The following is a 16,157-nucleotide window of genomic DNA, read 5'->3' on the forward strand; positions in this document are numbered from 1 at the left end:
GCTGGGCTCTGGGCGGGGCGGGGCTCTGGGCGGGCCGGCAGGGGGCGCTGCGGGCGGGGCTCTGGGCGGTGCTGCGGACGGGCCGGCAGGGGGCGCTGCGGGCGGGGCTCTGGGCGGCGCTGGGCTCTGGGCGGTGCTGTGGGCGGGCCGGCAGGGGGCGCTGCGGGCGGGGCTCTGGGCGGCGCTGGGCTCTGGGCGGTGCTGTGGGCGGGCCGGCAGGGGGCGCTGCGGGCGGGGCCGGGCTCTGGGCGGTGCTGGGCGCTGGGCTCTGGGCGGTGCTGTGGGCGGGCCGGCAGGGGGCGCTGCGGGCGGGGCTCTGGGCGGCGCTGGGCTCTGGGCGGTGCTGTGGGCGGGCCGGCAGGGGGCGCTGCGGGCGGGGCTCTGGGCGGCGCTGGGCTCTGGGCGGTGCTGTGGGCGGGCCGGCAGGGGGCGCTGCGGGCGGGGCTCTGGGCGGTGCTGGGCTCTGGGCGGTGCTGTGGGCGGGCCGGCAGGGGGCGCTGCTCCGGGCCACGCCCCAGCGCAGGTGAGGCGGGGCGCGAGGCGGGGCGCGAGGCGGGCGCGAGGCGGGCAACCGTCACCCCTCAGCCCGGGGCAGCGCGAGCCCAACGGCCGGCGCCGCCATGGCGGAGCAGGAGAGCCTGGAGTTCGGCAAAGCCGACTTCGTGCTGATGGACTCCGTCACCATGCCCGAGTTCATGGCCAACCTCCGCCTGCGGTGAGTGCTGCGCGGTTTGGGAGGCGGGGAGCGGGCCGGTGTGAGGGGAGGGCAGGGCGGTGGGCGCCGTCCCCTCAGCCGTCTGAGGGGTGCGAGGCTTCGCCGTCGCGCTTCGGCGCCGGGGGTGGGAAGCGGCGTTCGCTGGTGCTCTCCGGAGAGCTGGAGCGGCCCCGCGGTCGGGGAGGTGCCGGGGCAGTGCCCCTGAGCCCGCCCTGAGGGGAGCGAGCCGCACGGCCGGCAGCCGCGGGGCGGCTTTCATCCCCCCATGGGAGAGCTCCCTCTGGGGCCTGTCCGGCCTCGTACCCCTCTCGCAGGTGTCTCACCTGTGCTCACACAGCAAAGAGCAGCAATAAAAGCCACGAAGCCCAAGGCTGCTGCAGCCTCGCAGCAGCGTTACAGCTGTTGTTCGCTGCACGCTCGCTGTGTTAATGTTTCCTGATCTTTATGGGCTTATGTCCGTTCTAGAAGCGACAGGCTTCAGGGCGATGTGCGTTTTCGTCCCCTCTGTGCTTGCTCTGTGAAGTACAAGTAAATCCCGAGCAGCACTGATAGAGGACAGCCCATGGGGACCCTGCCTGTGGCTGCCTTTCACTTTCCACTATTAAAGTTTCATGTGAGCTCTTCCTGATAAACTCTTATGCCCCTGCTTGTGCAAGGATTTGATAGTTACCAAAGGGATAAATATGTGACTTGTTGGCGGTGTCCCTGCCCCCAGTTTTGCGTGGGCTTTGCTGACTGTTCCTCTGCTGCCACTTGTGTTCTGGAGATGGCTGAGATCAGTAACCTGTGCAGTTGTTAAACACACCTGAGAGTGGCTTTGGCCATAACCAAGGGAAGAACGGTGGGGCAGCCTTCCTCAGCTGACAGAAAACTACCGAGGAAGGAGAAAATTGAGCTGTTCCATGCAATTGTGATGTCTCCTGTAGATGAGATCTGTGCACTTTGAGGTCTGGCTGCATCAGCTGCTGAGTGTTTGGGAATCTTTGTGCTACTCACTGGCTGCCTTCTGTGACGCTGCAAGGTCAGGGCTTGGACCCTGGCAGCGTGAGATGTGATAACAACCAGCGTATTTGATACTATTTTTCTTTAGTGTTTTAGATTTCTACTTGAGAAGGCATTTGTGTTTAAATACTAAGAAAAGCACAGTGTGAGCAGTAGAGCTTTGGATGTGCAGAAATGTCAGATTCAAGTGAGCTTTACAGTGCCTCTGAAAGCTTCAGTTTGTCATTTGTGCAGGCTGTGGCACTGTAATTGGATTGCAGAGGGGTTCCAAACAAAGTCGTTGAAATTCCCTGGAAACTTACATGTTTACAAACAAACTTACAGTTTGTTCTTGTGGTTTTTATCCTTTAGTTAATGTGCACTAGAAACCTAAATGAAGTACTGGACTTAGAAATCAATGTAGTGTGCTGGTTGTGTTTGGGAATCTGATTAATTGAGAGGTGCCTGGCACTGGTAGGCTTTGCTAATTGAGTATGAGAGAAGATGGGTAGAACAAGATACCATTTGTAAGGATCCAGAATGGCTGTGTCATATATGTCGTGTATTTATTGGGTTTTTGTTGCCTTGCATGCTGACGGTGCCTAAGGATGCTGTCTGGACATCCCTGCTGGCTCTCATACACCCTCAGGTGTCCCTTAAACTCCGGTGCCTTGGGCACTGGTACTCAGCACCAGGCTTTTCCTCATGACACCAGTTCAAACTCCAGTTTCTTTTGCTCAAGAGCGTGTGTGTTACTTTGGCCGTGATCTGCAACTTGCAGGCAGAGTTCTGCCAGTGCTTCAAGGCTGCTGTTAATTTTTCTGCCCTTGGTGCTGTCATCCCCTGACTTGAGGCTTGCTGGGGCGTTTGGGAAAGCTGCTCTGAATTTCCCAGCAGTGTGGCTTTTCAGCAGAAGTGCTAAGCTGTGCTGAGCCTGTTTGACGCTGCCGGTGGAGCTGTGGCCCTGGCCGGCTGACCCAGCTTGGCTGCTGGTGTTGCTACGGTTCTCAAGTAATGTTTCCATCTCTTTCTTTTGCTGCTTTGGAGACGGCAATTACATTTTAAAGGGTGTCAGACCCAAATGACACCCAAGATTCTGACCTGCTGAGGGGCTGATGATGTCACATTTGGCTTCATCACGTTGTGTAGATGGCACAAGTCGCCTGTGTGCTGCTTGTGCACAGATCAGGAGATGTTGCTTCTCCATCACTGGCTTCAAGTGCTGGGTTTGTTCAGTTTACACTTGGATGGGCTCCACCCTGTTCCATAAATCCAGCTTTCTGCCAGAGCTATTTTTGTTCGGGGTCACTGGCTGACCCAAGACGGGTTGCGCTGGATTTAGTTCCCAAGTGAGCCCCGATGTGGGTGGGACCGAAGTCATAGCAGTTTGGGTGCATGCAAGGATATTCCCCCAAGGATGTCTCTAGTGGGAACAAGAGAAATGGTCAAGTTGCACTTTTCGTTGCTGTAATATTTGCGTTGAGTGGTGTTGGCGTGGGCTGGGTTACTGTGGCTGCTTCGTTTGTTGACATGAGGACCTGCCTGGGTAGGATGCAATGTGAACTCGCCACCTCATTTCCTAATCCCTATACTTCATGCTCTATTGTTTGCAGTTTCATAGAGTGATTCATCAAGGATATCATAGTGTTAGTGTTTTTGCATGGCCATGTCTTACAGCTGCTTAATAAACTGGCCATTTTGTGTGGATGCTCAAGCAGTCACTGCAAGTTACATATTAATTGTAAATAAAAGTCATCCAGCCCTTGAATTCCTTAGTTCTGAGTGGGCTTCGTACCAGAGTCTGGTTGTGATTCTTAGTCATCAGAACAAATAAAAAACCCCAACCAGCACACAAAACACAAACCCAAAAGAAAAAGCAAACGGGAGTATTGGAACAATTAGTGTGGACTCAGTAGCTGCCTTTTCCTCTTCATAGAAAACCTCCAAAGCTTTAACAGATAATTGTTCCTTAAGTGGTCCTAAGTATGAGTTGTTAGGAACAGCAGCAGTTTGCACTTGAGCAGCCAGCCTGGCACTCCCTGCAATCAGTTCCCTGTTGACCTTTGTGGGCAGGTTGATTACTGGGGTGGGAGCTGGCACTTCAGTTCTTATCAGAGGACTGAAGAGTAATTGAAAGTCTTCTTAAAACTAGGAATGGTTTGAATGTCAAACAGCTCTCAGCTCCTGTCACTGGGGTTCTGGAGCAGTTTAACTGTACAAGGAGTGTTACCCACCCATGGGCTAAGGGACAAGGTCCTGCCCTGGATTTGTTAAACCGCTTTCATTTCATGGCAGGGTTTTGGCATAACGTGGCTGTGGCTATTGCAGAGCCAGATGGTGTGTGGGGCAAGGTCTGTGTGAGCCCTGCTCTCCCAGGAGCCTCTCACCTTCTGCAGAAACTGTGGCAGGGATGGAACTCGTAGTGTGAGCTGTTGAGGAAGAGAAGCACAAAGCCGTGCATCGCCTCGTTTGTCATCAGGACATAATGCAAATTGCAAGTGAGAGAAGTGACCACTTTTAATTTGCCTCTTCCTGAGGGAGAGGCCGAGAAAGTTGTTCTTGACAAGTGTGAGATATTCCTAGATATGAATTCTTGTATTATCCTGCAGACAGCCCTCCTTGTACAGTCCTGTATGACTGGCATTTGTCTTGATTAAACAAAGCCAAACTCAGAGCTTTAAAAGTAGTAAGAATTTAACAAGCAGTAGCTTGATTTCTGGAAGAGTTCTCTGTTCTGCATTCAGCAATAGCTGCAGAAATAACTTCAGCCTACTTCTCTCTGCAAGGTCTCAAATGCTTTACAGGGGCAGTAAGATGTGATCCCCCAGTGCCCCATGGTGAGATGATGCCTCTTAATCAACTGTAAGTGAAAAGACACATTGAAATAGAGGAAGAAAGCAGGCAGCAGGGTAGCATTTGGGGTGGTCCCATAGAGCTGCACGCTCAAGGGTTTTCTGTTCTCACATCTAATTTGTGAGCAGGTGCTGCTTGACTCATCTCTTCCTGATTTCCAGCGAACTGCTCATTTTTCATAAGCATTGTGCAAATCCCCTCCTGGGAACATAATAGATCTTTGTCATGGTTGTTAAAGAATTAAAGGATGTGTGAAAGGGAGATGGTGGAGGCGCATGGTGAGGTGTAATGATCATAAAATGCACGTTGGGGTTGTTTTCCTCTTTTTTATTAAACTAGTTGCATCATGGAACCCAGTGTGGGAGGCTGTGCTTGCTGCTCAGATAGCTCCTGCTCATCCCAGCCTGCCTGAGCCTGATAGTGTAATAGCCCTTACAGCTGTCTGTCTGCATGTGTTGTGCAGGTCTGGCATACCCAAAGTCTGGGGTTGGTCAAATGCTTCGATTTCTTCCCATTTACAGAGGAACATGATCCCCATAAATACACTGGGAACATTTCTTTGTAGACAGGGGTGTGCATCCTTGACAGCATTTGATTCTTCACCTGACAGCACCCTTCCTGCTTTCCTTCCCTTGACTTCATCTTCCCTAAAGTGCTGGAGCACAGGGGTGCTGTCTATTGCATTGGAGTTTTTCCCTCAGCTCTCTTATCTCTTGAGCACCATATTAACTGGTCATATGTTTGGTTGAAGTTGTGGTGGGAGAGGTTTGGCTTCTCACAAGGTGGTAAAGTATCCTTAATCCTGGCAGAGGAAATATTGTGTGAATGCTTGGTTTCATTCCTGCTTTTGGGAATGAAATATTCATGTGTAATGAGCAAGCTTTTCATGCCTTTAAGCCATTTTAATTTCCTCATTTTAAATAGATATGAATGTTTGAATCGTTCCTGTGGTGTTGAATTAAAAAGCTGCTGGGTCTGCTCTCTTCCCTGCCGCCCCAGATGCTGCAGGATGCTCCTCACTGCTGCTGGGGCTGTCAGCAGTTAAGTCTCATCAACTGTTCTTGGCTTCCTCAGGATTGCCTAGCCTGCAGAGAGCTGTCTGGTGTCAGAATTTGGAATGAATGGAATGAAAATTCCCCTTAGTCCATCACAATTTGACTTATGAGCTTGGACAGGGTCCAGCTTGATCTTCAGAGATGGAAAAGGCCATTGATCTCACTTAAAATCAAATCCCAACCTGGAGAGTAGCAAAAGGGAAGCTCCAGGGCAGCTTTCTGACTTCTGCAGGGACTTCTCTGAGCTTGTGGAGAGCGGGAGCAGCTACAGGTGGGCTCACTGTTCCTGGCAGCGCCCGTGTGAGCGGAGCGTTGACTGCCACGACGTCCTGGGTGGACTTTGTTGTGCCTCCCAGTGTGCTCCATTTATATAGCTTCACTGAGCCTCTTCTGCACATCTGTCTTCCCCTGGCTGATGAACACCTTCTTTTCCCAGAGTGACATTTTACAGTAGACTTTTTATAGCAGCATGGCTGAGGGAGTGTTTAATCATTTTAACTCGTAGATGTTGACTAATAGACGAGGTCAGGTTTATGAATGAGCTCAGTCTTTGAGCTCAGTCCTTGCAGGTTTGAGTCTTTCCTCTGGTACTGCCGTGCATCAGACCTGCTGCTCCTGGCTCGCCAGCTCACTCTGACTTGCTTTTGTGGTACTTGACAGAGCACAGATAGCAAAATTGAAGTGTAGGTAGCCAGCTAGCAGCAGGCTGGGGAGGGACATTCCTGCTGTATGGTGTCAGGTGGGAAGTACAAGCCCTACAGAATCAGTTTTATAACCAAAACTATTGTGAATTAGCTTAATAGGAGACGCTCCTTAATTGTATCTTCTTTTAGTACCTTTTCTCTGCTGGTTACACAAAATGTATCTACAAAAAGGCAGCTGGTAATTTAGGAAATCCTCAGCAGCCTTTTTGCTTTCATACTTGCCTCTGCAATCATTTAATAGATTCTGATGAAGTAACAGGAGTCCTGAAAACCCTGAGAGTGGGCAGTGCCTCTGTTTGTGATACTCTAAAACAGAAGCTTGCTCCTTGTTTCTGGTTAGCACATGTTTTAGATGGCTTTTATAACCTGCATCATCTTAACTGCAGTAATTTATCCTCACCACCTGAATTTCCCTAGCTTAAGGTAGACTTAGGATCTGCTAAATTCTCACAGTAAATATTAGCTAATATTTCCAGTGAGTCTCATGGTGTCCCTTAGTCAAGAGCCCTTTGTAGTGACTCCTGTTCCAAAACCTCCCTCTTGAGATGGAGTTACTGATCTACAACTCCACCACCTCTTGCATTCCTTTTGGGCTGAGCAAGCTTTTACACTACCTGAACATTTCCCCTTTAGTCATAATTACTCTAATTCCTTTTAGAGATGCAGATCTCAGTAGGTATTTGACTGTTACATCATCTCTCTCCTTCCTCAGTCCCTGGGTCGTGATTGCATCTTTTTTGTGGAATGAAGAAATTCTGAGAGGGGGAGAAGACACTGGGTGTGTGACACAGGTTTGCCTCTAATTGTTGAATAGGGAGCTGTGTGTCCCTTTGTAGCAAATGCTCATTTCCAGTTCTCAGAGGCAGAAATACCATTTCTAGAAGATTTCTGTTCCTTTCAGGGCTTTTTGGTTACAGCCCTTGAGATCTTGGCTCAGGCTGCTGCTAATTTGTACTGATGTGTCTGTCTCTGTTAAGTTCCTCTCCTGGTCTGTTTTCCACTGTGATCCTTTCAAATGCTGAAGTAACAGCTTGGAGATGCTGATGTTCTGTCTTGGGAAGTGAATAGGAGGCATTGGTGAAAAGGCTTGTGTTCTCCAAATCTCTCTTTTGCTAGGAGTGAGTGTTTTCTGTTCCCTGGCTTTGTTTCAGCTCCTGCTCTTCTCCCCTGGCCAGGGGGGGCCCAGCTGCTGCAAGCTGACACTGGGCAGCGGGCATCTTGCTTCTGTCTGTGAGTCTTGGTTTAGATAGACAACAGATAAGGTGCTGTCAGAGCCCAGCAATGAGAAGCTGAGGTAGGAGGAGGAGAGTATCATATAAAGACGTTTTAAATAAAACAGGTGTTAATGATAGACTGGGAGACCCAGCCCCATGGTCACAGACAGTCTTGCAGTGCTCTGCTTCTCAGGCCCAGCAGTAGAAGGGTTTCAGTCTTGTTCTGCTGGCGAGCAGGTGTACGTGGCTACACCTCAAATGAATCCTGCTTTGGGGCACCAGCTGAAGCTGTCTGAAAAGATTCCCTTTTAATATCTGCCTTCCATTATAAGTATCAGGCCGATCAGTGCCTTCATCACTGTGCTGGGGTTTATTTATGGTGCCCAGGGCAAGCTCACAGTGGGGAAACCAAAAGCGGCTGGAACAATTTACTACATCCTCTGTCTGGGAAGCAAAACAGCCAAGGAGTAATGAGAGCCCATATTTTAACAGCTTACTGGATGGCAGCAAAGGCTGTCTCACAATGAATAGTGGAGAAAAACAAACTAACCCAAAAAATTCTCCTTCCCTGCTGTCTGAACAGCACAGCTTTGTTGAGAGAGAGCTCCTCTATGCTATGCTGAGGTGGTCAAGTCTGCTGTCTCGCCCTGCAAAACCTCTAGTGGTGGTAAAAGCCTTCATATCACGGTTATCGGGAGCACAGTGAAGCTTTCATGTGGCTAGGTACCTTTTAGATATTTACAGTCAAACTTTTGCTTTCATTCCTGCTGCTAAACCTCAACTAAATACATTATTTTGTTTACAAGAATGACTGATATAGGAAGTTTCACCTTCAAAGGAAAAAGGCAACTACTGTTGTTTGAAGGACTCTCTTCCCATGCACTGTTCATAAAGCAACTTCCCAGGCTGCACATGGTGCCTTCCTCTTCTTCTTAATACCTCCTCACCCAGTGTTTTGTTCCTTCTTGATCCTGGCTGTAAGACCAGGGGAAGGAATGAAAGACTCCCAAGAGCTGTGAGTACAGTTTAGACCTCCAGAAAAATCCCCAAAGCCCAGCCCCTGAGCACTGGGAGCGTTTCACTCAACTTGCTGAGCAGAGTTGTCCCTGCACACTGTGGAGAGTATACTGGCTGTTGTTTCCTTCTCAAAAGATCAGAAAGACACCGTGCAGCTTTTCCTTTTGCTTGCAGGGCCCTAGGTACCCCAGGATTCTTTTCAAGCTGGATGTAAACAGCTCCTTGGAACAGTAGCTGTGAAACTTGGTTGAAAAGTGCTTAGCAATGACCAAAAAATGTTATTTCCGAAAGGCTTTCTGGAGCACTGAGGGGTTTTTTTGCAAATGAAAGTCCAAATTTACCACAAAAATGTCCCTGTAACCTCTTATAATTCAAAACATATTACTTGCTTTTCAAAAGCACAGGCAAATTACCAGGGAGACTTTCTAAAATAAGACCAAGGCTTAGCTGTGTAGCTTTGTGGACGATGCTTCTTGATAATAGTGTTTCCATTTTTGAGTTTCGCCCGTGGTGCAGCAGGAAAGGAACTTTGCTTTATGTGCTGTGGCCCCGACCCCTTTTAGGTGAAGAGAACACGGTGTTTGTGTTTGCCTGCAGGATAGAAAAAGTAGAATGTTTGTTCCCCTCTCTTTTTTTCCTAATAAATGTTGCATTTATGTTTCCAGCAAAACAAACAATAGAAATCTTGTCTCTGTTCTTGTTTCTTTGGGCCGTGCTGCATCCTGGCTTTCAGGGATGCAGACATTCCTAAGCTAGACATCCCTTGTCTCTGGCAGCTAATGCTCTGACTCTGTCTTAGTTATGCTGAGTTTAAACCCTCTTGGAGGAAATGCCAAGAGAAAGCAGATACATGTAAACCTTTTCAAACCTGGTGTAGGAGCATACAAGCTGGGGTTGAAGGGGAAGTGAAGGCAAGTTGAACAGTTTTGAAATGGTTGGGAATATTTAGCTTAATTTTTCCAATCAGTGGATGGCAAACGTGTTCTCCATTAAGGGCTTATGTTTCTGGAGACTTGGAAGAGGGATGCTCATTGCCAAAATTGGTCTTGTTTTTAAACAAACTATTCTGGCTGCTTGCTTGCTTTTTAGATACTGTAACTCCGTTCCTGTGGGTGCTGGAGGGGTGGCCAGTGCCAGGCAGTCACCCAGAATGCCTGAAAACGTGGGTGCTGTGGGGTTTGGGTGCCTGCTCACACACCATAGGTGGTGATTAACTTCAGAGGCCAGCCCAGATTTGTTGCTAGTGAAGTTGGGGGAGAAAACTCTTCAGTCGATCATGGTCTGCTTCTGGGAGTTTTTTTCCATAGTTAATTCATAACTGGAAATCCAGCTGCTTTGCTAAGAGGCTCTTTCACTAAAACAGTCCCTGTACAGATAACTTCACGTGTTTTGGTGTGCAGAGTAGCTTGGGAGCACTGAAAATGGATGTTGTAACAAAGAATGTAGGTGAGTCCTGAAAGTTGTGCAACGTGTCAAAATACCTTAAAGTGTTAAACCCCATCTGATGTGTTTTAACCTTCTCCTTTTGCTCTGGTGTGCTTGTAGCTAGAAAAATGTCACATAAATATAGGAAATGGGGAGTCTTGAAGATATTTTGTAGCACCTTGACTAAATGACAGGGAAAAAAGAAAGATAGGGTTACATTTCCTAACGTGTGCTGTTCACCCCCCAAAACTGCAGGCTCTTACAGAAAGACTGGTTTGCTCAGTAGATGAGTTGATGTTGAACTAGGGATGTGGAAAGGCTTCAGAGAGCACAGGTTTTACTAGTCAGGATCAGGGCTGTGGGGTATTTTTACTGACTGTTTTTGCTGCCTTTTTGAAGGCTCCTCCATAACTACACACCTGTTACCTGGCAGAGACCTCACTGGCAGTAATTCCCACAGCTCTTTCACACCCTTTGTGCAGCGCAGAGGATTTTTCACCTCAATGCCAGCTTCTTGTCTGTCTTGATGAGCATGGTAAGCCCCATAACCCATCTGGGAAAGCTTTCAGGGGAAAAAAAAACCCCAAACCAACCCCCTAACCTTTCATATGTAAATGGTTTGGCTTGTCTTAGCCCCAAACAGTTTAAGAGAAATGAGCAGCCTTTCTGTACTTTAATGAGGCATTTGATGTAGAAGCTGATAACACTAAGTAATCCCAAGTAATTTACTGCATAGCAGCCTGCAGTGCACAACTGTGCCCACCCCTCAGGCCCTCACTGGGTGCCCCCATGCACAGTGGGAGCCCACTTTAGCCTTCTCTCAGTAATAAGATTGCAGTGGACGTTTTACAAACTAAAAACTGCTGTCTTTGAAGGCAGCAATTCCTTTGTGGTTTTGCCCTCTCTGCACACTGCAGTGCCACGTGTGCCAAACACTCCCTTGGTTGGTTGAATGTGGGGAGGAAATAACATGAGAACCCATGGTGTCCCCTATCCCATCCAAGCAGGGGTGTGTGTGGTGAGTGAGCAGCACTGACAGACTCAACTCTGCACAGCTCTTGTTTGCTGCTTTCTGTGTAAGCCTCTGGGTTGTGCTGCGGTTGCATCAAACAGTGATGAAAGCTGAAAACCGCTGCAATGAGGGTGCAGATGGGTCTATTCATTCCACTCCAGGAGGATGTACCCTTTAAAAAAGCAACAAGTTATCACAGGAGCCCTGGGATAATCACAAGTGCCAGTATGTCTCGGTCTATAATCTTGCCTCCCGTTTACCTCCCTGCTCAGGGCTTTTGTCACCCACCCCTTGGGCTGGCTGCTGTGTTAACTTGTCCTTTGCAATGACATCATCTTCCACTTTGAGTGGAAGAATGGAGTAGTTTTCAGTCTCACACAAGTTGTATGTGAACTCAGAGAAAGTATTTGCAACAGAAGGATTTTGTAGAACAGCTAAGACCAGAATCTCCTTTCCCAGGACCTTCAATGTGCTGCAAGAACCAAGGGCTTTCAGTGGGGGTGTCCTTGCCCTTAGGTGCCTTCAGGTGCTGGGGCTAGTGCCTGGGAACAGATTTGACTGGAAAAAGGATCTATTGCTTCTCTGCTTAGGATCCCCAAGAGCCTTCCAGTGTAGGAACTGGTGACACATGGTGATGCTGAGGGTCCTGGGGCTCCTGCTTACTCAGGGTGACAGTCCTCTTTCCTCCGTTACCCTTCCTCAGCTCCTGCGCCATCAGTGCTCAGAGAAGGTGACAATTGAAGTGCTTTTTCTGAAGCATATTTGTGTGTTTTTTCTTTCTGGCATTGTTACCTGACATGTCAGCCTTCAGAAATGTTCTTACAGGCTTTGCTGTTTACCCAGCACTTGGCCCTCTGGAAGGCACAGAAGCATCGCTCACGTTACCCTGCTGCAAGCTCTTATGTTGTGTAATTATGCACCCTACTACTAACTGTCTGGGGTTTCTGCACTGTGTGTCACTCTGCTTTGCTTTTTGATGTCACATCTGGAGACTGTAACTAGCCTTTCTTTGTAAGCCTTGGATTTTTCTTGCTAGATTTGCCTTGAATTGCATCATAGAGAAGAAGTTGAAATAGTAATAATAACCTTGCCATTAAGGAGATAGCATCTGCTTGTCTTGGTTTGACTGGCTTTCTTACCAAGTGTATTTTTGGGATCTCATAAAACTTATTAGATCATACTTGTGAAGATAGTGTATGAGATTGTTCCATCCTTCCAAATATAACCGTCCTGTGATCTTAATCATTGTTTCCTTTCGGACCGGCCGGCAGTTCCCTGGCAGATTTGGCCAATGCCACTGGTAACGTGGAGTGGCCTCTTTTTTGTTGTAGACTCAGTTCCTTCTTTTCTATCTGCACATGTGACTGTGCCAGGAGAGCAGTTTGGGATTTCCTCCAGAGATGAGTCACATTTGCCAGGTCCACATGTGGCAGAAACAGGACTTGCCATGACACTGTGTGTTGTGTAGGTTATTTCATGTTTTGTCCAGTAGTCATTGAACTTTTCTGGTTGCCTTTACCTGTGAGCTTGCTTTTTCTTCCCCTGCTTGTCCACATAAAGACAAATAACAGCCCCAGGTGAAGCAGGAGTGTTTCTCCATTCGTGTTTTTGCTGCTAACTTCCCCTTCCATCTGCCTTGACTGGAGTGGAAATTGCCCAAGGTCATCTTCCAGAAAGCAATAACTTGTTACTCCTGCCATTGACTCTGTCTCTTGGCTGGTTTCTATAGATTTCAGACTCCTTGCAACAGTCTCTGGGAGTATTGACAGTTAATTAGTGTGAGTCACACCAGCCCCACTTACTAATTTCCTAGATAGTCCCTGGCTAATCTCTGTTTCAGTGACAGTTTCGTTGTTGCAAAACCACAGCAAGGTTTTGTGTTGAGCTGCCATGTAGTTCATTTCTTGGGGGCTATGCAGATCTTGGAGCTGATGAGATGGGGCATGAGAGAACTGGGAGAAAACACCTTTAAACTGGAAACTGTGATATGTGGATTCCTCAGAGACCAAGATCTGGTCTGATAGGTACAGAAAATAGTACCTCAGCTATTAGCATTGTGATGCCTTCTGAGAGCACCATCTACTAAAACACCCAGAAGCAAGGTAAAGTTCCTAATGCTTGATCCACAGCAAGATCTTTCTGCTAGAAGATTTGTCACCAATAACAGCATCTGGCGTATGTGACAGTGCTCAAATCCTGGTGTGAGGAACTTGAACACACAACTGAAATAGAAGTTAAGATGATTTGTAGTTTCAGAGGTTTGGGCTGCTCAAGACATTCTTTCCCATTCTTTTCCATTCCCACCTTTGTCCTCTGGCCTGTCTCATCTGTTATGAACAGTTTGTTTGGAGCCAGGAGCAGTCATCTTTGTTGAGTGCATATCAGACAGGGCTGCAAAGAGGAATTGCCTTTGAAATGAATGGGAAAGTTAAATGAGAGGCAGTTGTCTCCACTTAGGGATTAAATAAGTGAAGCTAAACACTAGGGCCTAAACCAAGTCTGGAGTATACATTTGCAAGACGAAATGAGCCCTGTTAGGATGCTGCTGTGGGGGTTCCATAATGTACAGTTACTTCCTAACAGTTACAGTTATTACTTCCTGAGAGGAGATTGTTACCAATGCTTAGTGTTCCCTCGGGGCTCCAGCCACCAGGTGACCTGGAGGAGACCCAAACACTTTCATTCTTCTCCACTTCAATTCCCCCCTGTCAACGTGGGACTTTGAGCAGGATCCTGTCCCCGAGGAGGGCCGGTGCCTTTCAGCCCTGTGCTGGTCAGATGCCCTCTGCCCCTGGAGCTCCTGTTGCTGCTCTTCCCTTCAGGCTGGCACAGAGCGAGGTGACGCCAGAGCGTCGGCACGGACTGCGGTTGCATAAGCAGCTGCAGTGGGCTGAGCAGCGTTAGCAGAGCAGGCAGCTTGGACAGATGCTGCAGGGAAGCAGTGATTAATCAGGGAAAAATGTTAGCAACCTTCAATGGCAGTAAATTTATTTTGGCAGGTGGAGACTGAGAAGCTCGTGGCTGCCATGTAGTGAAATGTTACTCTGTAGAGTTAGGCACATCTTATCTGCCATAGCACCTTCTCATGCTGCCTCCTGTCTCAAACTCTTACAGAACAAGAGCTTCAGTACTGAAATCTCCTTTTCACTCATACCTTACTAACATATTTGCCATCCAGGTGAGAATGTGGAATGATGTGTTTACAGACCCTCACTGAACATCAGGAGTACCGTTGCTTCTTGCTTCAGAGAATGCAATGCAGGGGTGGGAGGTTAAGGACTGTAACGTCCTTCTGGACTGACATGGTGACAGCTACAGCTTTGTGCTAAAGTTTGTCTTGTCAACACATAGGAACTGACACTGCAAGTAGGGCTGAGTCTCTGTGAGACTGCACGGGACAAGGTGCCGTGTGAGACTGCCAGGCTGAACTTGTGCAATATGCTTGTCATCATCTTTCTGATGGTGAAAAAGTAACTGGGATCATGCCAGACATTTCTTAAATGGTGTCCTGGATTAAGACTGAAACCTTTTAGATGTAGTGAGACAGTAACCCAAAAGATCCTGGAGAAGTGAGGGATGAGGGAGCATTGATCACTGGTAATTTTACCCACATTCAAGACCTGAGTTATTTCTTCATTCAAAAGCTCCAAATTCACAGCAGCTTTATGTTGTACTTTATTTTGAAGAGGATTTTAGTTTGACTTCAAGAGTCTTGTCTTTAAGCTGGTGCTTCTCCTTTTGAACCTCTCCTTGCTGGCCAACAAGTTGTTGGTGCATCCAGAAAGGTCATGGAAGGGTGTTTATTTTCCCGAGGCTCGGTTGAAGGCAGAAAGTGCTTACCTGAACCTAAACTTTATATGCTGTGGTAAGCTTTCAGTCTCTCAGGTTGGAATGGTTAGGTAGGAGGGCTAAAAATGATTGTTTATATAATGTTATGCTTATGGTGGTGTCCCATGTTCCTGATTACATGTGTGCTGGTTTCTTACTAACACTGCACTGACAGTAAATGCAGTCAGCAGACAGGGAGCTGCACAGCTACTGACTGTGTGAGAGTGCTTTCCTTGTGAAAAACAAATCATACATCTCAATCTTTCTGCAAACAGACGAGTTGTTAGGCTGGCAGGATGTAATTCCAGTTGCCTTAGGACTTTGATTTCCTTTTGGCTTGTATGTACTGAAGCTCATCACTGGCCTTGTGCTGAATTGGTGTTGACTCTAAGATACTCCTTTGAGTAATTCAAGGGAAGGATATTTGTGAAAAGGTTATGATCTGCTTTTTATCTCTCGTAAGTACAGGCTGTCAAGAGAACCTAAAATACAAAAAGTGGAGCCCCATCCGCACAGAACTTTCAGGCTTTGTGGCCCCACGTGATGGTTGGAGTGGCTGGTGCAAAGGACCAGCTGGCACACACCCTCACTTGGGTTTTTCCATAAGATGTGAAGATATAGCACACATCTGAAACAGCTGAGAGGTTGGTGTGGCTCAAAGAGTTGATTGAGTTTACTTAACATCTTAAAGCAACTCCAGTTTAAGGCATGTTGTTTTCTTCAGAGAGCATTTGTTAGTTTGGATAGAGGCCATACAGCTTCAAGCTTGATGTGGTCTCTGTTGTGGCAGTTACATTGCAAGTGTCAGTGCATACAGGAATGAGAGACAGGAGAGATGTGTTTATAAAGGCACCATTTCATTATTCACAGTAGTCTCATTTTCCTCCAGTTACTTGCTGATAGGTGACCATCCTGAGTGCCAACAGGCAGGAAAGTGAGAAATCAGGGAAAACTTCTGTTTTCATGTTATCCAAAGTGCTTTGAGGCTGCAGCTCCTGTGTGCCATTGTGGGAAAACTCCCAGGCAGTGCCACAGAGTGTGGATACTGCAGTGGTGCAGCCCAAGTGGGATATTGTGTGTGGCTGGAGCCAGGATGAGATGGGGTCAAGCCCACATCAGAGATGTGTTCAGAGGACCAAGAGGTTAAGCACTACTGGCTCAGTAGCCACAGCTGGGGTGGTTTTAAATCCTTTTTTGTGATATTGAAAAGAATTGTCAAGAACCTCCTTAAATTCCCTATAACGAGCTGCTTCTTTTTCCTGGGGTTGGTTTCTTTTTTCCTTAGCCCTAAATGGAGTCAGGGCAGTCTGGCATAACGTGTGTGGAACTGACAGGCCTTTTTTTGCTGCATAC

The 16,157-nt window shown here is 47.8% G+C and overlaps 1 protein-coding gene across 2 annotated transcripts in view; it reads left to right on the forward strand.

The window, feature by feature from the left end:
• Nucleotides 1-16,157, forward strand: part of LOC133628698 (unconventional myosin-Id) — a 109,747-nt gene that overhangs the window by 15,677 nt on the left and 77,913 nt on the right. The window contains exon 1 of one of the 2 annotated variants that reach the window (XM_062017171.1): nucleotides 544-715. The exons of the other annotated variant lie outside the window; for it this stretch is intronic. Coding sequence (XP_061873155.1) covers nucleotides 621-715 — 95 coding nt within the window. The 5' untranslated portion in view covers nucleotides 544-620. Of the gene's footprint in view, nucleotides 1-543; nucleotides 716-16,157 lie in introns of those variants that run through there. 2 annotated transcript variants of the gene reach the window in all.

This window comes from Colius striatus, chromosome Z (assembly GCF_028858725.1).
Source record: "Colius striatus isolate bColStr4 chromosome Z, bColStr4.1.hap1, whole genome shotgun sequence".
In the NCBI taxonomy this organism is placed as follows: domain Eukaryota; kingdom Metazoa; phylum Chordata; class Aves; order Coliiformes; family Coliidae; genus Colius; species Colius striatus.